This window comes from Phaethon aethereus (genome assembly GCF_964289735.1).
Source record: "Phaethon aethereus genome assembly, chromosome: 8".
Classification (NCBI taxonomy): Eukaryota; Metazoa; Chordata; class Aves; order Phaethontiformes; family Phaethontidae; genus Phaethon; species Phaethon aethereus.
In genome coordinates, this window is record NC_138584.1 from 8,749,080 (window position 1) to 8,773,095 (window position 24,016).

The window sequence follows — 24,016 nt, forward strand, 5'->3', positions numbered from 1 at the left end:
TCCTGAAATATTTATATTTACAAAATCAAGTCCTAACCTTTTTAGCTGACAACAGCAGAGCATCACTAGCAGCAACACAGCAAAAATACAAAAATACAACAAGACCCCAGCATGCCAATGAGATCTTTGCCATGCAAGTCAATCACTGCCTACAGAGTATATTTTAATTCATGCTCCACCTCTCCTGTGTAGCAGAGCATAAACTCTGCAGGGGAAGATCTCATTTTCCAATTTGTTATATGGCATCACTTTGCAACAGGCAACCAATACAAACGGTAATAACAGAGAAAGGCAAGAACTAGAAAGGAGGGCAGATTAAATACTCCACAACTAAGCAGACGGCACACAGACATAGTTGCCTAGCAATCCCCTCTCTTTTGCCAACACATTTGCACTCCTGTTAGCAGTAACCCAGGTCTCCCCGTGAGTAATTGTGTCACGTTCTGCAGAACCGCTGGAGCCAGGGCAATCCCAGGTCCAGGCTGACGTCGCTTGGACTGCCTCCTCTCCTTCAGGTTCCCAGGCAGCAGCACAGGATCATGGCAGCAGAAATACTACAGGCTCTGTTTTCACTAGTGACAGTGGGCAGAGAAGTACTTACAGACAGTTTCCTTGCTGTATATGCATACTAGCATCCAAGCGTCTCATTGCTTCTACTGCACAGCATGGAAAGCTGCATGGTTTATTCACAGCCTCATAGATTGGGCAACACCATGCTATCCAATTCTACAGAAACAATCTCCACTACCTATTATATTTTATGAGATGTTTCTTCTCTTCCAATGAAAGCATCAGCACAGCTGGCAGCATCTCAAGCCCAGAACCAGAGCTCAAAACTATGGCTGATGTCTAAAGCGATGCCACACATTCCTGTTGGAAGTCAGTCATCTGTGAAATGTCCCTACTCTACCTAATTCGGAGCCATCACACCTAAAAGTACATGGAAGTTTACGCATGAAACCAAGAATATCCATCAGAAGATGTGAAAGTTGTTGCTCTCCTGAAAATCATTTCTCCACAGCCTAAAGCATATCAGCCATCCAGTGTGTTGATGGACCTACCAGGTCTGGCATTTTATCCTACCCTGCCTCTCTCCTTTCCTGTTCAAAGTGACACATTGAACCAGAGAAACTTTCCATGTAATTACGTAGTTAAAGCTAACAAAAACCTAATCAGTAGAACTGTAACAAGTCTGCATTTTTCCATGATGGCTCTTCCTTCCTATTTTCCTCATTCTGCAAAGGCGATTCTTGTTATTTCAGGTTCCAGCTTGGCAAGGTGACTAGTTTGAGGTGAAGCACCACATGCAACACATTGCTACTCCAGTTCACCCTGAACTCTCAACAAAAGTAGAATAATCCAAACCAAGTCCTTCAAGGATAAAGATAAGCTCCACTCTGCAATCACTGCTAATCTTCAGTTTTTAAATTTAGTTGTTTTAGCTGTACAGCCACTCAAAACCACACACACCTCATTTTATTATATCAGCTTTAATAGAGAATAAATATTTATTTTTACTCTGCCCGACACCTTAATCTTTTCATCAAAATTAAACTTTCACTTTTGGCAGCTGCTAAGTATGGGATACTTCAACCTGAAAGAAGATATCTTCAGCAGCAAAAGACAAAGGAAGGATGTGAACAGAGTATATTTTGCCATCTTACAGGCATAAACCGTGACTCCCACTTCTGAGAACATGGGCACCAACCTGAGGACAAAACATGGCAACATTTATGGTATTTATTCCAATGCCCTTTCCTTTATCAGGGTTGTTATTTTCTACAAAATGCTCCATTTGAAGGAGGGCTAGCAGCAATTTCTGCCTTATGCTACATGGGCTACATTTGCCTCCCCTTTCCCATTCATTTTTTTAGGACCTTGAAGATGATCAAAAGCTTCTCTCTCGAAGTCTCAAATACGTGTTAAAAAAAAAAAATTCCCCTTCCTTTCTTCTTTGGTTTGTGGCAATGACCCAAAACAAAAGAACTTTCATTTTGGATAAAAACCCCACAACTTGAAATACTGCTTCCACCTTCTAGTTATTTGCAGAGTTTTGTTTAGTTTTTCCCCATCTGAATAGAAGATGTTGTTGTTCTGTTGTATTGTTTCACCCCCTTCCTTTCTCCCAGGAGAGGTCACTTGTGCAGTTTGACTGTAAAGAGGGCTCCATCTTCAGGTAATAGATAGGAGAGGACGTGTAGGTAATGGTCTATATCCTCTGACCTCTCATTCTCAAAGACCTTCCCTTACCAAGAGGGTACATGAGGCTGTAACACAGAATATCAGATATATTCCTCCTTGACATCTCAAATTGACATGGGGGGAAAAGCATGACCTGGGACCAAGGAATCCCTTTAGCAGCTGTGATGAAAGACGGACCTCTCCTGCAAAGCTACATCTGGAAACACCTGCCCACCTGAGGCATACTGAGCTTTACAAGAACAGCAACAATACAAGCTGCAAAAGGAAGGGTCTACAGAGCAGATGCCAACACCACGACACTGAAGATGAAGTAAATATTGAGCATTTAAAAGCATCAGGTAGCAGAGACTAGAAACAGTGAAAAAGAAAGGCAGATGATCCTGTTCAGGTGCGGGGGGGGAAGCTTCTGAGAAACTGTATTTTCAGCTAAGATATCAATAGTTGCTTAAAAAAATGTGTAAAAGCATGGACAATTTTTTCATTCTGTTGGGCTACAAGATGAGAATTTGGAAAAGAAAGAGCACTTCAGCATACCTGTCCTGAGCCAGTCCTACTACTTGCAGGAATTGAGTTAATGCCCCACATTAAAAGTCAAGAAAGACTGAAGCTGAGAAACAGCTTTACTGGACAAGACAATCAGCTGGAACTTGGAAGCTGGAACCTTTTCTGTTTGGCCACACTTACACACCTGGGGTGCCTACCGAGGCTTTGCAGCCTGCATTTGGACATCCCAGATACCGTGAGCATTAAAGGGTTTTCTCACAGCCACAAACACCCTGCCCAAGCTGGCTGAGCTATCGGCTTCTTTAACATGCAAAACCAGATCCAAGGGAAAAAAGAAAGATCCACTAAATACTTCTCGCAGATGTTTGTTCAGAAGTGTAGATAAATTTGATAATAGGAGGGAAAGTCATGGTTTCTCCAGGAATTCAATGGCACCTGATATTTTAGCTGTATTTTTATGTCTTTGGTTTGAATGTCAGTTTGATAAATGTGAAAGCAAATCTTGCCAGGAGCCCAAGCTAAATTTCCTTTGTACTTCTGGCTGAAAAAAAACCTGTGCACTTCAAGTTTTGAATACTGACATTTAAGTTGTACAGTGATTTGTAGACAAAAGCCAATAGTGATATCATAACAAAGAGTCTTCTGGGGACAGAACCATCTCTGAATATGAGCTGGGATGTTTCCAATGGGCTAAAGTTGACATTGCAAGGAGACACCAACTGAGGACCTTGTCCCCTTCCTAACTGATTCCAGACAAGGCTGTCACAGTGCCAAACACTCTCTGGACAGTATTTCTCATTTCTTACTCCCAATGAGGGCATCATCTGCCGACAGCAAGAGACTACCTGTGCCTGCCAGGCTGCTTCAGAACTACCCTCTGCAAGTGCTGCGCTGGTAAGAGGAGCCTGGCCTCTTTCATCTGCTGGGAAGGATGAGGAAAGCAACCCAAACGGGAGGGACATCTCTGTGTTTTGCTTTCTTTAAAAAGCAACTTACTTTTAATAAAGCTGTTAGAAAAGGAAAAAAAACACAAGTATTGACACCCAGAGCATTCATTTTTGCTTAGAAAACTATACACAGTTATTTGGAAGTGGGCTGGCCTTTATTGCCAAAGCTTGGACAGGCCTGATGCAAGCAGTCTCAACTGCAATGTTCATTCAGAGCAAAAACTTTCTGGTTTTCACTCCCAGCCCAGCAGATGAATGCATGGATAGAAGAGTAAGGTATCAGCGAGCGCATCTGGCATTCTGCGCAGGCTCTGCAACTGCACCAGCAGCAGCAGGACAAGGCAAGCGAGCACAGGCAGGCCAAAGCATGACTCTGCCAGGATGAACATGTGGCTATGATCAGTAAAGGAAGGAGGAAGGAATCACTTCCTGCTCCTGCAGTTGTAGTTTGTAAGAAAATCAAGGCTATTCAATTTTATTCAAGCACCAACCCATCAGGAGAGATTTTGGAAGGTCTGGAACCTGAACCCAAGTCCAAATTACTCAGCCTGTCCTTTTCCTCTCGATTTCCCTCTCTCTTCAAGGAGAAACTACAACACAAGACTACAGGTGTGCTACAGAAGCACTTCTCCAGCTTTGGGCCACCTCCAACACAAATGTACACTCAGCTCAGCAGTGAAATGCATTCTTTCAGTGTCACAAACATTAAAGTAAGCTTCTTGTATTAGACGTGTTAAAAGCCACAAATGGCTTCTGGAGCTTCTGCTGTTTTTGCTAAAACACTCAGAAGGCTCTGTATTTCCTTGGCAGCCAGATGGAGCTGGCTAACGTGGCACTGCTGCATGCCTCTTGCACTCATCTAATAGTTTTCACATCTCACCAGCTCCCCTCTACTAGTGTGTAAGAAATTAATAACCCTTTGACTGTCATCATTTGCATGTATGTTTGTTAGCATACTTCAGGTATACGTCACATTTGAGTCTATTAACCTCCTGAAGATACATGGAAGGCTATTGAGGCTTGCAAAAAAGCAGAGCAACAATCCTCTTTCAATCCATCAGGAGAGATTCTGGAAGGTCTGAAACCTGAACTCAAGTCCAAATTACTGAGCCTGTTCTTTTCCTCTTGATTTCCCTCTCTCTCCTCAAGGAGAAACTACAACAGAAGACCAAAGGTGTGTTACAGAAGCAGTTTTCTTCTAGCTTTGGGCCATATCCAACACAAATGTACACTCAGCTCAGCAGTGAAACGTATTCCTTCGCCAAGTGCAAAAAAGCCCAGGATTGGATGAACTGAGAGTAAGAAACTCACCCTGTTCTACACTTCACGATTTCTCCGTTCTCAGAACATCGCACAAGTTTAGACAACACTATCCAACCTGCAGCTGAAGGAAATCATGGGCCACGGGTACAATGTTCAATGCTCACAGTTCAGCACCACTTCCAGATCAGGCACTTAGCTCAGCTGAAAGGTGGCAATGGACAAGCAAGGAGCCTGGCTGGGGACTTCCTCCTCCACTACACTACAAACCATCGGCGATTTCAACTAAACTGCCTGACTTCGTACCAGAATGTACCAGAATGGAGCGAGGAAGACGCACACATGCAATCAGGAAGAACTGTTAAGGCAAAAAACACAGAAAAAACAGACTGTGTTTCAGTTGCTAGTCGCTGCCTTTCATTTTAGGCAGGAGCCAGACACATGGCTTTAGTCTGCTTCAAGAGGACATTTGGGGTGTTTTCAAACATGCTATGAAGCTGCTTAATCTCATGACTGAGCTCACTCCTAGGACAGTGCAGTGGTGAGATTCTGACCATACTAAGACCTCGGCCCAGGACTGGCTGCTGTGGATGGGTTCTGCACTGACAAACCTGACCACACAACATACAGCTAAAGTATCTCTGCAGCAACACAACGCTGCTGAGTGTGACGTTATGGTAACAAGATTAGTTCCTTTGCCCACACAGCTAATGCTCCCTTTAAGGGAACTACAAAATTATTTCTCTAACTTTCCAACATCCCACCACCGAGGTATTCCTAGGCTCCTGCTTGCTGTAAAACAGGTCTGTTTCTTTAATCAAGGAGTCCAGCATTAGGGCTCAAACAGCAGCAAACTTGCACAAAAACATTGCTGAATGCACCAAACCTCAGAATAATCCTTCTCTCCCACACACCAATTCAAGATTGCTCAGCTTGAGTAAGGGCTCGAGCCCATACTGACATTAATACAGGTGTGCTCAAAGGATGGTGCTTTCAGCAGCCCAAACCACACATGCTCCGAAAGCTCAGCCCGCTGCATTAGTACTGACTAGCAGCCTGCAGACTAGGTGGGATGCTAATCTGGGCAATAGTGAAAGACTTCTGTTCTGCTTAATTCATGCTTACAAGCAGTAGATCGTAGCAGCATGCAGCTCAACAACCCTTGGGTGACTTCCTCATTTTTAGTAGAAGATGTTTAATCTTACCACTTCTGGGTTTTTTTCCCCCCCCTAACGTTTGTGCTACGACTCTAAGAAATGGGACACACCCCTAAGTCTTTCAAGAGTGAAAAATTACTGCTTCTCCATTTGTGGCATTTTACAATAGCAGAAATATCATGCTTCTCAGCTACCCAGGCTGGTGTCTTTATTTGCAGATTGCTCAATGGATCTGAATTTTTAATAAGTTATTCAGTTTCCAGATAGTCCTGGAAAGTAGAGGAACACCCATCAGGACACTCTAGAGAGGAGATGCAATGAAGTCGCTACAAAAGGCCAGCAATTCTGGTGCAGCTGCCGCAGGTCAGCAGGACACAAGAGATTTTGAAGCAGCAGCTTTACTTAGCTCCATCAATCACCACCTCAGTTATCCTCCACCACAAACACAGCTTAAGAATTTTTGGTTACATCATCAAGTCTGTTTTCCAGTTTGAAGGGGATTCCAGCAATAGAGAGATGTCCAACTTGTAAGAAAAACCAAAATGAAGAAGAAAAAAAAAAAAAAAAAAAAATCACAGCACCTTCTTAAACCCCCTGTTCTAATCTCTTCACAGATCTGCCTTTCCTCTCTCCAATTTCATATTTTTCTTTGTTTTCTGTCCACTAAATATCTGAAATGGTAGTTAGGACACATTCTGGCTTTTACAAATGCTCTAAGACTGTTGTTAGGTGATGACCACCATGTAAGCTTGAGCAGAATGATTAGGGGGACAAAACCCCAAACAACTAGTTGAACATTTTTCATAGCCAAGAAAATAATGCTAGGAACACTAGCAAGTACCCAGCTTACATGTTTTGCTGCTACTGCCCCAAGAAGCAGAGATGCAGAAGATTTACCTTTTGCATCTTCCGTGATCCTTCTCCCTTCCCTACTTTTTATACATTAGTTGGGTTAGTTTCCTGCAAATATTTCACTATTACAGGTAGACTTGCATTAAAAAAACCAAACATACATGACAATTTATATTCAAATGGGAACAGAGGAGAGAAACAAAAGAAAAATATTCCCACAGTAAATACATGGATTGTTTAGACTAGAACATGTACTTGGTTTCCATTTTTTTTTCCCAGCATTGTTTGTGCTTGTTTAACACATTTTCACATCTGGTTACTACCCAGGCACAGTCTAACACAAATATGGAAATTAAACAAAAAACCCCAAAAAAGCATCTAGGAATTCTAACAGTCTGAAAATTTTCAGATTTCATGCTGTAGGTGATAAAAAAAATGCACAGCTAATTAGATGTTTCTTAATGCCAGAAGTCAGCAACCTTTCAGGGGCGCCATGCCAGCAGAACGCAGCCATTCTGACTGCCGCTGGCTCTCACAGAAGGCAACTGCAAAGGCAGGAGACACTGCCTCCCACAGATACCTGCCTCCAGATGTCCTGGTTCCAGCTCCCAACCCTGCTGCACGCCAAGGTTTGCGTGCTCACTGCCTTTTGTGCAAACATGGTGGGTTGCCAATTCCTGTCTTGCACCTCATGGTATCTAAGACTGAGGCAAGGGGGGTGACCTCCTCAAGGAGTTAAAAAAAAATATACCCTTTTTCCTTCATACACCTCACAAATCATTCTTAAATAATAATAAACGGAAATTTTTAGAAATGTTAAATCCAACTCCAAATAATTCACAAAGATTAGAGAATAGTTCATTGACACACAGATGGGAAATTCCTGGATGCCTTTCTTCTACTATAAAGCAAATAGATGAAATAGAAACTTACACTAATAGAATTATTGCTAAATCACTTCTGCTTTTAATAATTGAAAGTTTCAGTTTTCTATACAAATATCAACAAACCCAGAAGAGGGTAGGAACACAGTACTATATAATGCAGAGTTACCATTAACTCTATACAAGCCACTTTCACGACTGGAAAGCATTCAATTGACATTTATATTCAATTTATATTTAATTTGACTTTTTTTTAATCAGAGATAACATGGTGCCATTTCCAAGACTAATGGATGTTCTGAAAAGCTTATCGGCAATTAGACTAGACTAGGGTCTCCCTCCAGTATTTTCAAACAGGTTTCTTGTGTCAATACACCAGCTTCCCTACCAGACTTTCAACCCCACTCCCATATTCCCATGTTCAATGTTACAGATTACCCATACACATAGTATATTTGTCAGTATGAAAAAATGTGTCAGCAGAATAATTTTATCTGCTAAACTTGTTTGCCAAGGGCTGCCACATCCTGGACTGTTTCTCATAAGCTTCAGAGTCCTCCATGAAACATCACAAACATCTCACCACTTACATACACAACCAACAAGACTTAAGACCAATAAACAAAATTATGTGTCAACCAGTGCTAGTACAACACATTAATTCCACTAATGCAGAGGAAGACATAGAACTAGCTATTACAGCCAACCATCCAGAGTTTTTTGTGGGATGCCAAGCACCCAAGCACTGTACCGCACATCTACTGACAGGCTGCAGGCCATGGGGGTTTGCAGGACTGCCTGTCCTTCAGCTTCACGTCCCTGTCCCCAGACAACCCAACCGCTTCCCTGACTTCTCTGATTTGATGAAAATAGTCAGCTAAAAAGAAAACCTATATTTATCTGGTTTTTTGTTTTACCTCTAGCCTTCAAAGAATCCTATCACTTCTGATTAGAAACAGAGAAGCATCTTACAATAAGGCCAGCTAAGGGAATTTCAAAATCTGCTACAGAATTTAGGGGGTGAAATTCCCACATGTTTGCTTTTTTCTGGATGTCTCTCTCTTTGCAATGGTTCATTTGTTTTAAATAAAATATTCAATGCTAATGTATTTGAATCAAAACATGCTGTGCCTGAATGCTGTCATACCACCATACAGGTGCGCAGGTGAAATGACTTCCTACATAGAAAAAATGGCAACACTGTCAAAGTGCCAAATCAGATTTATTTCCAGTTGATCTCTGCATAGAAATTAGGTATTCCACAGATAGCTAACTTGGGGGGGAAAAAAAGTCCTTTGCTGAACTGTAAGTTAGCATGGATATTTTGACAACAACAAAAAAAAATCCTGATTTCTGTAAGAAGCTGCAGGGACTGAAAAACATCACGTGTATTGGAAGCTTCTGTTGTTAAGGTCTAAGCAGAACAGCAATCATGACTATCACACTCAGTGGCACCACTATAAAAGGAAGAAAACGCATATGGGAGGAGTGAAATCTTAAGTAATGGTTTGTATATCCCACATTCTGCGCCTTCCAAAGGGTATTGCACAAGCAACATTCACACCACCTTGATACAGTCTAGTATTTTAATTGCAGTGCAAGCATTTTTTCTGCTAGAGAAAAAAAAAAGCATAAAGATAAGAGTAATTCCTTGCAAATTTGCAATTACATTTCTCCTCACTGCCTAAATCCAGTCCTGATGCGGACCAGCTAGTTCAGGCACAACGATAACACTAGCATGCTCAGCCAGTCATCCAAGAATTTCTTTTTGCTTTATGTACTTTATAAAACATCAAACAGGCCAAGAAATTAACCCTGTCACATTTCTATAGTTACCAATTGTTGCAAAAATATGAACACAAATGGACCTTTCAGTCTACTTTGACAGCCGTTTCTTGCCATCAAGCTCAACACCTTACTCATTCCCAGGGTTAGAGAAGCTGACACAGGAATTTTAAAGTACTGTAGTAAAAGGCTTCCCGCTCATCTTCTGCATGTTTCCAAGCCTCTCAAAACTAACAAGTGCTTCATGCATTCCAACTCCTCACTGTAATGTGGAGGCAACTAACATTTCTTCCAGCTTCAAAAAGCTTAGTGGTCCTATTACTTCTCAGCAAGTAAGAACAGTGTCTCTTGAGTGAGTGGTAATGTTTTCAAATACAGATGGGATATACAAATCAATCACTTACTATCTGGAAGCTGATCTTTCTGCCTGATAGTCTAAATATCCCAATACAAACCCTAAATGCACTAAGAAACAGTCTACCGTAAAATCAACCATATCAAAGTAAAATTACCAGCTGTATTTCACTGCCTGAGATAAAGAGTATTTGCAGTAAGTGCAAATACTTCAAAAGTAATTACAGCTTTAGCAAATTTTCTAGTATTATTAAAAATACAAAATATTATTAAAAATACAAACACCAACATTGTAAAAGTTTATCATAGTCAGAAACAAAGTCTTCCTCCAGATTTATCCCATTCCTTTAGTTAGCATGGGGTTTTAAGGACAAATGGAGACACTGCTGACTGTGAATCTACTGAAATATCCTTCCTTCTTGAAAAAGCGAACAGCTTCACATAAAAGGTCCTTATGTTCCGAAGCCAGGTTAAATAGACAGATATGTGGAAGACATATCCCTTTTTAGTCTCCTCTCTTCCACAGACTTCTTTATAAAGTGTCTGGGAAGTAATGCAGCATTTCCTTCCCGCTCTGATTCCTATGCTCCACTAATACTGTTCGAACAAGAGAGGTTTTTGATTACCACTTCAACTAATTAAGAAGAGGGAACAACCTCTTCACCAGATCTAGAAAACAAGTAATTCAGAGCTCACACTGTAATGAGGAAGATTGTGTCTAGACACATCTAATGGTCGGGATTGCAACCACTGGAGCAAACAGTGGTATTTCCTGCACTGGGTACTAGAAGCAGCTTGAACTCATAGCTACTGAGATTAGCACCGGTATAAACAAGCAGATGAGCTCTCAAAGTCTGCGACTTTTTTCGTAACAGGTTTCTAAACACAGCTCTTTAATCTCTTCAGGTACAAATGGAGCAGACAAACTGCTGTACTGATTAACAAAATGCCAAGCCAAGAGGTATTAAAAGTACAATATCTAGCTCTTGTTTCCAGGAGGATTCCAAAAGAGGAACCATTATACAGATGAGTCTTCCCCTGTGCAGGAGGACAATAAAGGATGGAAGTCAGGTTTCAAGCTCAAGGCTTTAAAACACAACATTGCCTGTAGTAAAGATTCAACCAAAAATCACACCACAGCAAACCGGCTATGCAAAGAGGAATTCCTAGGCAGCTTACCTCAAGGGACCATAATTCAACATTATGAAAGCCAGTATCACCATCACACACAGGGTCCTTCTCTTTGGAGATGATACTTTGAGCTTCTGGTTCTAGACAGGAAGAAACAGAGAAGACATGCAATAAGAAAGGGGCACAGACATGCAAAGCTGTGCCAGAAGCTAAATACACCAAATTATGCTTGCTTTTTAGATTTATATTTGGCTAATTATGCATGAATACATGCCAGGACTACTTAAAAGTAAAACTCTCTTATTTGTACATTATATTCAGCTTCTATCCAGTCTATCTTCTCAGTGAAATCTTCAGAAGAACCATGAAATAAAGAATTAAAAGTCAAATAAATAATGTGACAGCTGTCCTGACATGGAGTTGGTGAAAGTTCTGCTCAGAGTGGGAGGCTGGGCTAGAAACCCCCAAAGGTCTTCCAGTCAACATTTCCATGATTCTGTTCAAGTGCCTTCCACCTGAGCAGCTGTCTTATAAAAAATCACATCTTCATGACAATCTCTTACCTCTAATACTACTTCATCCAGCTGCCTCTTCAGCGTGCTGTTTTCTTTCTTGAGTTTCTCATTCTCCAATAAGGCTGCCTCCAGCCTCGCCTCCAGTCCCAACATGTATTCCTTCTTTTTCTTCCGTGATTGAAAGGCTGACTCCCGGTTTTTGATCATGCGCTGCTGTCTTCTCAAGACATTGACCTAGACAGACAACACGGAGGCTTGTTAATGATCCACAAGTTAAAAGTGCTTCTATTTCATACACAATTTGTGCTCCTCTACTTTGTCAAAAGTCTGCATAGATAGCTTCCCGCACTCTGCTTCAAATGAGCTAAAGTGTTCAGCACAGAGGCAACTAGGAGTCATGGTACACATTCAAGAGTTACAGTTCATGGATAATGAAAAACAGGTTCTGCTCTGTCTCTATTCTCTCCTGCACTCTCAACCTTCTCCTATGTGTCCAAAATGTATACTTAAGCAGCATTTTGATTTGATCAATCAAATCACAAAGACAGAAAATGCGTATCTACAGGTCTGCAAGGCAGCAAGAATGTCTTTCACCTTCACTTTACCATACACCATTTTATAGGCTACAATAAGTCATCTGTTTTCTTAACTGGAAAGTCCTACATTTTTTTAGTCTGTCCTGCATGGAAGCCATTTCCACACTGATTACACCTGTTTCTGTATCTTTTCCAGCACTGCTATATAATTTTTGAGATTTTGAATACTCTTGCTTGACCTCAGATTGCACATTCTATGGGTATCAAGCACCTACATGGCAGTTTAAATGCAGTCTCTGGGTGCACCTATGCTAGCATTTTAATTCAGATCAGGAGTGTGGCTTTGATGCACATTTCCTGATTGTCCCACTTTATACGTTTTGGTTCATATCACAGAACAGTCTCCGATAGAGCACACAAACTGGATTCCTTCTGGATGAAGCTAAACTGGCAAATATACTCCAGGAGGGCACATAACTCACTCCAATCACTAGCAGGCATTCAGACCGGGACAGCTCAAAGTACCACCCCACCCCCCCATCCTCTAACAATCTTGATGACTCTTGATTTTTTTCGCAAGCAGGAACAGTCTATCATCTTTTACCACTTACTCATTTTGTGGTTTGCACTGAGTGGGACGACCTAGACTGAAAACATCTTGCTGCTGACAAGGGTAACGATGATCGATACTGCAGAGCTATACAAAATTACTTGAAATCCTAAGTTTAAACACTACTCTGTTGATTTCCTTTCCCTCACAGATTAGCAACAGCAACTGTTTTATTAAAACCATAAGACTTCCATCACATTATTAAGCTGCAACAGGATGTGCCTTGATGTTTACACTGAAAGAGAACTGAATGCAGTATCTTACATAGACCTGAATATCCTCCAGTAGCTACCAACACATGCACTGGAGTAACCTATATCTATTAGAGTATGAAAGCTAAAGAAAAAAAGATGAGAATGATTCTAGAAGTAGCAGTCTAGGAAAAAATAAACAAGTCACAGAATAGTAACATTAATGAACTCAGACAGTGTGCTCCAGTAAAGGTCTGTCTGCTTAAAGCACCTTAACCAGAGTCTTCAGACTCTCTCACTGCATATACCCTCACACAGACAGAATGTTGCTCTAGGGCTTTGGTGTTTGCAAGAAAAATTGGCTACAGGTTGTTTGAAGAAGTCATTATTCTTCATGATACTGCAGTCTGGTGACAAAGACTAAGAAAACACGTTACAGTGCATTAACATTTTGGGCTGTCTCCATGTTGATCTAATTGCTTTCTGTAAAGATCATTTATTATATGTCAAGTCTGCTGCCACCAACAGTCTGTGCAAGTGAAGCTGTTTGTACTTACTCCAGTTTCTCTCTTTAAGCAGAGAGTGGAGAAAGAAAAGATTTTAACATATCTTCATTAACACTAAGCTTTGTCTTGAATTTTTTAAGTACTACAATACTTAAGAAAACTTCTGCAGACATACAAAAACTTTGGAAGAAAAAAGATTCAGGCTAGCCAAGGACTGCAGTGCATGGAACACACCAGTTTGGGGCCAGCACCACTTGAACTGTCCAGAGATGAAATAATAAGGAATGCAGCAGCTTTGGCTCGAGTTGTGCGATATTCCAAACAAGTAGTTACGTTCCTCTCTTTAAAAAGAGATTTTGCATCATGAAATCAAACAGTGAAGACCAAATTGTTTACACCCATTCTTGTCTGCAGACCTGGTCAGGATTATTTGCTACTGGATAGCTTTTGACTGAGTGTCTGGAACCTCTGGCAAATCTACCTGCTTCCCTGGAGAAAACATGGAGTTAAATCACCAGTGCAGTGTTTGTACACTAAGAGTACATGCAAAGGTGCATCTATTGCTGTTTCAGACACTACCAGCTACGCTTCAGATGGTATTTATCTAGTCCGCCCTCCTTTACTCAGCATTCTCCAAATGCTGTCAGGAACAGCAGCTCTCCCCAGCCCGATTCAAGGTACTCTGCACAATAACTGCATTTCAGTCTATGCCTCACCAGTTTCACTTCCGCTCATTTCTGAAGCTTGCTTAAACGAAACCCAACTATTTGTGTCCTTGAAACATTTTGTTTTAATTGACAACCCCTAAAACAGTTTAAGGTCCTTGGTCAACCCTCTAGAGCTTGCCTGGCTTTTCTTGGAGAATAAGGTACACTGCACACCCGATGCCACCTAAATCTGACACAGGAAACAGAAAGAGTTGTGTGTGCGAAATAGTGCAACAATGCTTAAACCTGGAAGCAGTATGGTGCTAAGGATTACATAGCTGGCTTAGCATAAAGATAAGCATGCCCCTTGCTTGAGCAACGCTCCTTTGCACAAGTGCTGAACAAAGACTAAATGCAGCAAACATCTCTTCTAACTTCTTCTGCAGCCTCCCTCTTTGTGGGTTGTATCATATTAATTTACCACTCAAGATAGTAACTTGTAGTTTGCAGGAAACACAGACCATAAAGGGAAAACGTTGGAATTAAAATCAAACATTAATCAGTGATGCAACTTTTCCTTCCTAGCTTTAAAAACTACACCATCACTAACACACACACACAAAAAAGATGTTGTAACCTTGCTTCAAACAGTACTAACTAGATTCAGATTGTCCTCTATCTTCAGAGTCTTTACAAATAGTCATGCACTTTACAAGTAAACACTGCTACCTCAATTTAGTCTTCCAAAGAAAACACAGTTCTGAGGAAAATTTAACCTCCATTCCAATGCAAGCTGTATTTCTAGGACAAGTTGGTCAGAATGTCTCACACTCCACAGAGTTTTTGGTACATACACTGGGAAAGTTAAGAAAGAGCTGAAAGTACAAACCATTTCAATTTTACATTGGCTGGCTTCTTACCTCAGGTTATGAAAGCTGCTGTCTTCAAAAATGTATCTTAAATGTGGGAATACAAAACCTATGCAAGCATTTTCTCTGTTCTTATGAAAGATCTGCGGTTTTTTGTCTCTAATGCAACAGAACACAACTTGACTCATGAGTTTATTTCATATGAGAATTACCCAGTATACAGCACAGAAAACAGGATTCTTTAATAGAAATCTACACTTATGTTGAAGTAACTTTGCATAACCTGTTTTTCCTAAATTTTCAAGGTTTTTTATCAAAAGAACTGGGAGGCAGAATCCTTTCTCACTACACAGTGGACACATGAGAGAAAGAGCCTATAAGGACACAACTAAACTGGTTTCTCTCACACACCTACCATTTATGTTCTCATATAATTTAACTGCAACAGGAAAGGCAATCTGCTTTTTTAGTTAAGAGCCTCCTTCCTTCAACCAGAAGAGTGGCTTGCTTAGCCAGCGCTTCTTTTGTCCAATATCCTAGTGGAAAGTTCTTCAAAAGTTCTCCACCAATTTCCTAGTGAAGACCGACTGCACCGCAAGCCTGGGCACTTCCCTGTAGCTGGCAGCTGCGTAAACGTGTGCCATCAGGACAAGCATAACAGAGCTTCACGCATACAGCTTGCTATCAGCCAATCTCAGTCTAATCCACTGGAAGGGCTGAGTGTTAAGCTAACAGTTTATACCTCCTAAGCCCAAAAGAAAGTCCTGCAGTGTTTCTTTTTATCCTGCAACATCTGCTTAGATTAGCAAACAAAAACACGTGTTACAGAGCTCAAATGACAGCTACATCTGTGCAGCTCCGAGTGCCACATATGGCGTCTATGGCAGTCGCAAGATGTTTTAACCCTGCTGGCGCCAGCTGCATCCTGAAACATTTGTTCTTTTTCAAAGTGCTATTTCACAGTGTGTGCCGAAGAGCAGTTGCAACTGTTTTTTCACGTTTCAATAAATACAGGTAAGATGTGCAGCATCTCCCTACCCACACAACCATCATACAGAACAAACAGCTATTCATTACCCCAGCTACACAATTGGCTACTGACTGTCACAGATGGTATATGAAGTGTGATGACAATAAGGAGGGTTTGTCAATTAAACCTTATATTCAGACAATGGCAAGGTGCAATGTTAGTCCTGATTACAGGGAGTCACAAATCTAAGGACAGCTGACGGGTATCTTTAGTCTGGCTTTGCTGGCAGGCAATTATTATTTAAAAATTCAGCGCTCTTAACTGGTCTGTCTACTGACAGACCTTTGTTAGCTTCTTGCAAATTCAAGATTATGTTTCCATTGCAGTCTGGCTGCTGAATTATTTGTCGCAAATAATTTTTCATTTAAAAATGCAGCCCACACACAAACATGAATAGTGAGGAAAATGCAACATCAAGCATGAGTGGCACTTCTCAGACACTGGGAATCCATATAACAACATCTCTCCGAAGAAGTCAGACAGCACACGCCTTTGAGAAACAAGTGTCCCGTGCTGCTAATAAGTAGGTGACTATACTGCAAAATTTCATGTGAATGGACACCAGTGTTTTCTCCCTCACACTGAGGGATGTGATAGGACGGTCAGCTCACAACAACTGCGCTTGGAATACCACACTGGAGGATGACACCCTGAAAGTTTAAAAGCCACAACAAGAAGCTTCAGCACTTTCCACAACCATGCCTTCCTTTGGACAACAAAATGCAACCAAAGCAGCTCCAAACTACTAGGAACTACATCAAGTTAATACTCAACTTGCTACCTAGTTGAGATGTCAAAGCTGAAGGGGAAAAAAAAAACCCCATACATCTCAAAAGCTCTTTCTGTTTACACAGAAATACAGTGTGAGCTACCATGGAAAAACATATTTGCACAGTGACTGTTGAGAGCTTACTCCTTTTCTAGCCATTCAGTATACAATCAAAAGGAAGCCTGAAGAGATTAGGATTATATGAAACTCAATACCTGCATTTTCTAAAAATCATGAGTAAAATCTGGGGAGATAAAGGGGATGGAGAAAGAACCAGGCCTACTGCTGACATTTCCAATGCATCTGCTTACAAAGGACTGTTTTTATTATATGGATTAGAAAAAGGGATTAGCCCTAATCAAAAATCAGCTACATCAAATCTTCCTGTATGTAAGAGAGCTCCAGCTCGGGGGGGGGAACAAACAAACATATCAGCACTGTCTTCTGCCACAATGCTTGCATACCTGGTCTGCATCTCCAGGCAGGCCAACAGATATCAAGCCGTTCCTCCCCATTCTTTGCCAAGCTGCACAACTCCCTGTTTACTGTTAGAAATCCTGTTTGATGAGCCCAACTACAGCTCTGTCTTCCTGAGATGCTAAAGTGACCTGGTTCTCCCATTATATCCCACATGCAGGTAACTGAAAACTGTTTCCAAGCTTTGGTTATTAGCTATCATCAGGCAGTCAGAACTTACATCCAGTCCCATTGCCGTTGTGCTGCTTTGCAGCAAGGGCTTAGTCACTGGTATTTTGCCACTTGTTGAGCCATTTCCAGCAGCCGGAGGCAAGGCATTCACTGTATGGTTGTGAAGCTGCGTGGTCCCTCCAGTGACGGCAATGACTGGCTGGGAGGCAGGAAGCACCCCAGAAGCCTGGAGCTGTACCACAGCGGGCTGCGGGAGCACCACCGATTGACCTAGAACACAAGAACAAACAGGAGTGCTCAGCATATGATATGAAATGGGTTTGTACATGACCAGTTTGTAGGGAAATACTGATATAGGATGTAGAAAGCCTTGCTTCCTCTCCTGTCTGTCCTGCATGATTTACCTCAAGTCCAATTCTTCAGCATTAATACATTCCACAGGATGGGGCTGGGGGGGGAAAGAAAGCTCACAGGTTTGCAGGGCTCTTAATCCATCCTGCAAGCCAAAACTACACATATTAAAGGGATCCACTAAATCAAGCTTGCTCCCAAAACCTGATGACTCTTCAAAGTTAACAGAAGTCAACACTTGTTAAAAATACTACTCATTTCAGTATTGCTAACAATTGATGCACTTTGAGCAACTTTTTCAAAGAACTTAGCCAGCTTACCTCAATCTTCCTTCTCCCTTTTGTCAATCCCTACTTTATTGCTGTATTCAGTGGAAAACTTACCACACAGAAGTGACTCATACTATACAAACCAATTCAGAAACAGCATAGAGAAAGAAAATAAATGAGACAGAACAATGCAAGTTACACTTTCAAAACATAAGCTAAAGCCTCAATTCACACTAAGACAAGACCATTTTTTTTTAAAAACGTCTTATGTAAGAAATTTTATGCATAAGGTGAACAGAGCTTAAAGAAAAGCAGGCAGAAAAAATGAGGTAATTCTGAGTTTGAAATGGAATTTAAAACAGTCACTTCCAAGAAATTTCAGTCCAACAACTACATTTAACTCAAGCAGGTGCTTGAGTAATACTTTGTTGTCTGAAAACACATGAACGTTTCTTTAATCCTTTGTAACAGAACAACCTTGCCAGCTTTCAGAAACAGCATGTTCCAGTTGAGCATTCCAACCAAAATGCACAATGATGTATTACAGCATTTACCCAACCTTCTGTAAGGTGAAAAATGAAGTCATTTACCTAACACCAAGATCTTTTAACATATGAGGTGTAGGATTAGAACTCCTTTTTTGCAGAGATAATCTTGAAGACATCATAACTTTGTACTACCCTACTCGAGAACCTCAAATGGAGGATTTGAGATTATTTCAACAATTTTTTTAATGTATAAAGTATGCAATGCTCCAAGATCATGCTTTCTTCTTTAAGCTTTTATGAAAGGGATTGTGAAAATATAATTCCTCGTGCTCCTTTAAAGATAACAGTATATTTCAAACTGGTAGCTCCAACTTCTCATGTGCAGGGGATTTTAATTAATAAAAAAGATCCTCCTGGGTTTTGTTTTGGAAGCAGCACTATAGGATTTTTAAACACACCATCAGTTAAAGTAAATACATGGCATAGAAATACTTTTCCCAAAAGTATTTCCTCTATAGTGCCTCACAGAAACTACTCTCCTGACTTTTCTTCGGGGAAAAGGAGAAGCTGATCTTCACAGTGTACTATACTTGTATCCAAAAAATCCATATCCACAACATTCTTTGTTCCAGATGGTATTTTATCAGATGGAACATCAGAAGGAATAAGAATTAGGTCACTCTGACTGTGCTGACCTGTGTTTTAAGCAGTGCAACAATCTTAGGCATGTTGTAACAAATGTCTGCATCTCCAGCTTTGGCTTAACTCCTGATGGAATAGCTATTAGCAATGAAGACAAATTTTTCACTATTGCAATAATTTCTAGATAAATGCCCTCAAGTATTTGTCTCCTTTTGCTTCCACGCCTCAGTGCCTGTAGAGTCAGCTGCAAGAGACTGCAGCCATCAGCTGGTGAAAACAAGCAACTGCAATGGACAATTTCAGCAATCCAAGTCATGTCCCTACTGCCTTAGCTGAAGAGTAAAATAGTGCTTGGGATTCATAAATGAAGGCTCAAGCTACTTCAAAAAATCTGTTACAGGGCAACAGGAGGAATGAAGAATTATCAGTGGACCGGAAGTCACTTGCATCTTGTTAACATCAGCTTGCAACTATTCTAACCTCTGACACAGCGCTCTCAACTCTTAGCAGATTTCACAACATCCTATTTAATGCTGTTTAGTGAGATAAAAAGCCCTACACTAATGTTCCCACCATCCTGTGGCAGAGTGTCATATGGGTAAAAAAAAGCTTTTACCACTCCTCCCAAGCTTTCAAGCTTCATTCAAGCCATCCTAACTGATTCTGCTGGATTTTCCCTTGGTTATAACGGAAGAGCACTGCAATCACCACTGCAAGCACCACTTGCCATCACAAGTAGAGCAAAGAGTCCCTAGAGATCCTTCCAAATCAGCAGTTTTACCTCCACAACTGCCAGTGCTCAGCACAGTCTCTTTTGCTGTACTGTCTTCCATTCTACACAATGCTCAGACGAGTGCCCTTTCTCATAGAACTATACATCTTCTCAGCAAAGCGCGTAGGACCCTTCTTTTTTTTCCTACCCCTCCCATTTCACCTGCCAAAGCTAACTTCATTCTAGCAACCATCCCAAACAGACATGGTGTTTACTCCCAAGACCTGTCTCAGTCAAGACAATTCACCTACCTTTAGGAGGTGCTGGCTGGATGTTAACAACTGGCTGATGCTTTGGCAGTGGCAGAAGCGTGGGAACAGTCTGAATAATGATGGTTTTAGCTGGAACACCAATGTTAGCCTGAGCCTCGGGTACAGCAGGCAAAAGGGGTTTGGGTTGTATCGAAGGCCTGGACGCTGTCTGACCCCACCTCTTCAGGGTCCTCACAGAATTATTTGCTAGGAAAGGAAAAAGAGTCAGAGTCGGATCAGAAGATATAAAATAAAAAATTCAAGCAGTAATAACATGGCTTTTAGTATGTTGTTGGGTTTTTTTTACCCATCTATAGTATTTGTTAAAAATAGACACATCCAATGACAAATTCAACTCAGAAATGACAGGATACACTAGCGTCTGTTAGTTAAACATCTGTATGCAAGACAACATGCATACTATCTGCAGAATCAAAGTAACTCAACCTTTCATACCAGACCGGGAAGTGATGCTGACAGTAGGCTTCTTCCCTCCATCTCCTTCGGGGGATGCAGGGCTTCTGCAACTCTTGCTGTAAAGAGATATGGGAGACATCTGGGAGCTACAGTTGAAGTCCACATCATCCTGCAGACAGAAAGTACATGAGATTAATGCTTCAGAAACACACAGAAGTGTCTACTAGCAGTTCAGAATATAACGGCCTTTCATGGCATCTGTGCTGCTGGCTTCAGCAAACAGGAGAAAGTTTTTTTTCTGCAGTTTTATTCTAGTCAATGCTAAGTACCACTGAAAACCAAAGAAGTACCTCTCCTTATCAGCAGAGTGAAGGGGGGCAAAGGCCAGCAACTGCTAGACTTTACAAGTTATTTAGTTTGTCAACCAGGCCAATACACACAACTGAGGAAACAGAACTGAACATGGTCTTTTTAGAATGGGTCACAGCAGGAGAGGAAGGGAAACATCACTGAAGGGAAGTTGGTTTTGCAAGGGCTGGAAAAAATAAACTGTTTCCTCTTATGCCATAAAGTTGGTCAGGCAAGTAAATCACTGGGCTTTTTGTCGCAGCTGGTTCTGAATGGCTGTTGCTATCTGTGTTACATGGAGGTTTCTGCATACAGGCACATTCTGCACTGGAGAGTCCACAGATGATGGAGAAGGGACTGAACAATTTGAAGTAGCTGGTGATAAGGGTTCTGTCTTCACGCTTGCATCTGCAAGAGGCAGATAAAGAAATGTTACTGTACAAGTGTTTAACAATAGGACATCAGTAAAGAACATGCTGCCTTATACCAGCTATTTAATTCCTGAAGGAAGGCACAGCAGAAAACATAGTGAGATTAAAGATACTAAACAGCTTGGCTTGTAGGGCAGTCCTTGCCAGCTGTACTCATCCTACACAGCATGACTCCTCATCACAGAGCTAAATGCTGCAGGGTATCAAATAGTTTCACATAAGTTACCATTATCATGAAGTTCTAACAGCTCACCCTTGCAGGGGGAGGGCAAGAATAGTCACACCTGCAAAATACAAAATGTAAATTACCTGTATAAGCATGGCCTGTAATATTCCAAAGATCCGAGTCCCAAGACATCAAATCCAAATCAAAATGAAAGTTACAGAGATCATTTTCCTGAAATGACAGTTCAGAAAAAGAAACAATACAAAGAGACAATATTGAAACCATTAGGCATCATGTTCACGTTCTTACAGCTCTGGAAGACAAAACAAAATTATCACTTCAGCTGCCTTAAGGCAGGAAGAGATAAAAACCCTTAAGGGGGCAATTCTCAACCGGAATACACAAGACAAGCCTTCTTTTAAAGCTTAGAGCTGTAGGAAAGGAGTATTCCAGTTTAAGACCAACACTAATTACTGTACTGTTAGCAGCAATTTGTAAAGTGAAAGTTCTAAGTCCAGTCACTAAACCACCTTAAATAAAACACAAGTTCTAGCAACTTGTTGGCATTCTCCCCTTCATCTTAATTGAAAGATTTACTTAATGCCCTCCCACCATCAGATCTCAAAGCACTTTAAAAACCAAAGCAGTATCCGTGTCAGTTTACCAGCAGGAAAAGAGACAGAAGGACTGATTTGCTCAAGATCTGATGAGCACTATGTATTAGGCCTCCTTATACTTGAATAAACCAACACCATCATCTTCTAAAGCCAGGGACACCGTTTTCCTTTTCCAACAGAAAAAAAGAGACTAAAATCACTTCATATATATTTATTGTACGACCTTTAAAACAGTGATCAGGCTTTTGCTCCATTTTTTCTATTGATGCAACTGAAAGTCTCAGTTCCCTACCCTAACGTAACATTTTTATGAGCACTTGTATGAAAAATATAAGTATTACGTACCCAACTTACACAAATACACAGCAAAGATTTTCTTGCTATAAACCATCCTGCAAACATACCTCTCCTTACATTCTCAACTTGCCTGCTAAAGGGAGGCTCAGAAAGTCTGCAGACTGCACAGAAATTAGTATTCGCAGGCTAGGATGAGGAAAAAGCTCCTCAGAGCGTATTTATAAGAAGAATGACCAAAAACCACAGCCACGCAGGTAACTAATGCTGACCTGCTGATGGACAATACCCCATCGTTGTACAATGCAGCAGTTCCCAAATATGCCCGGGACAGAAAAAGCAATATCTACGCTCAGACAGTGAAAAACAAGCCGATTAATGCATAAGGTTGCAAATAAAAGGTTTAAGAGAAAATAAAAAAATAGACAAGAAAACAAAAAGCCACCTTGTAGGCAAGGTGATAACGCACAGCACTGTGCACGCAGATGTAATGCATCCCTGCGTCTCCTTTCACGTCAGCCAGAAACGTACCCTCCCGTCAGCACTGCCTTGCCGCGGACGTTCACTTTCATTAGGCCAGTGACAACACAGCTTGTCCTGGACACGGCACCTCAAACTTTCACTTTAAACTCTCCCCTTTAACCTCGGCGTTTAAACCTCTACCTTTGATACTGGCAGTTTATTAACAGCTCGACTGTTAGTAACAGCTCGACAGCCCAACAGCTAGCGCAGAGGTGAGGGGCGGAAGGCCTGTAAGCCACCGGCGCTCCAGCCCAAGTGTCTCCTGCCAGACGGCCGCCATCACAGCCGCAGCGCTGCTCCCCGGGGGATGTCCCGCCGGCGCCTCCAGCCCCCGGGCCGGGCCGTGGGGGAGCCCGGCCTCCCGCCGCCCCCCTCCCCGCCCGGTACTCACGTCGGGCTCGTCTCTCGGGGCCCGCCGCGGCTCCGCGGCGCCCAGCAGCTCGCTCAGCTCCTCGCCCAGCACCGCCTCTGCGGGAGAGACAGCGGCCTCAGCACCGGCCCGGCCGCGGCAGGGAGCCCCCGCGCCGCCCGGCCCCCAGCCCCGACCCCCCCGCACTCACCCCAGTCGAGGCCTCCCCCCGGGGCCGGCAACAGCCCCTCCGGCTCCCACTCGGCCTCCGCCGCCGCCATCATCGCTTCCGCCTTCCTCCCGAAACCCACGTCTCCTTCCGGGCAGCGCCCCGCCCCGCCTACGGCGGCCGCCGGCGGACACGCGGCGGCTTCACGGCGAGCGCGTGGGCGTCCACGGCCGCTGCCCGCGCCGGGGCTTCGCTTCCAGACCCCAGGGTGTGAGACGGGGCCGCCCCGCCCGCGCCCAGACACAGAGAGGCGGCTCGTTAGACACAGGCGTTTATTCAGGCCCCGCTGACACAAGCCCGTCGCCAGAAGCACGAGTGGGAAGAGCCGCGGGGGAGCGTCCGAGGGGAGGCAGCTCCGTGAGGGGAGGGGAAGGGGCTGGCAGCAGGCGATGCAGGCGGCCCGCGGCCCATGGCCCCAGGCTGGTCTTCAGAGGTCTTCATACGTGGGTGGTGCAGGAAGGCAGCTCCACGCC

The 24,016-nt window shown here is 42.4% G+C and overlaps 1 protein-coding gene across 1 annotated transcript in view; it reads right to left on the bottom strand.

The window, feature by feature from the left end:
- Positions 1–23,601, bottom strand: part of ATF6 (activating transcription factor 6) — a 79,681-nt gene extending 56,080 nt beyond the window's left edge. The window contains exons 1-9 of the mRNA XM_082003112.1: positions 23,526–23,601; positions 23,357–23,433; positions 21,676–21,763; positions 21,249–21,343; positions 20,627–20,756; positions 20,171–20,377; positions 17,447–17,667; positions 11,640–11,825; positions 11,125–11,216 (exon numbers count right to left, since the gene is read on the bottom strand). Coding sequence (XP_081859238.1) covers positions 11,125–11,216; positions 11,640–11,825; positions 17,447–17,667; positions 20,171–20,377; positions 20,627–20,756; positions 21,249–21,343; positions 21,676–21,763; positions 23,357–23,433; positions 23,526–23,598 — 1,169 coding nt within the window. The 5' untranslated portion in view covers positions 23,599–23,601. The remainder of the gene's footprint in view (positions 1–11,124; positions 11,217–11,639; positions 11,826–17,446; positions 17,668–20,170; positions 20,378–20,626; positions 20,757–21,248; positions 21,344–21,675; positions 21,764–23,356; positions 23,434–23,525) is intronic.
- Positions 23,602–24,016: the final 415 nt, after the last annotated feature.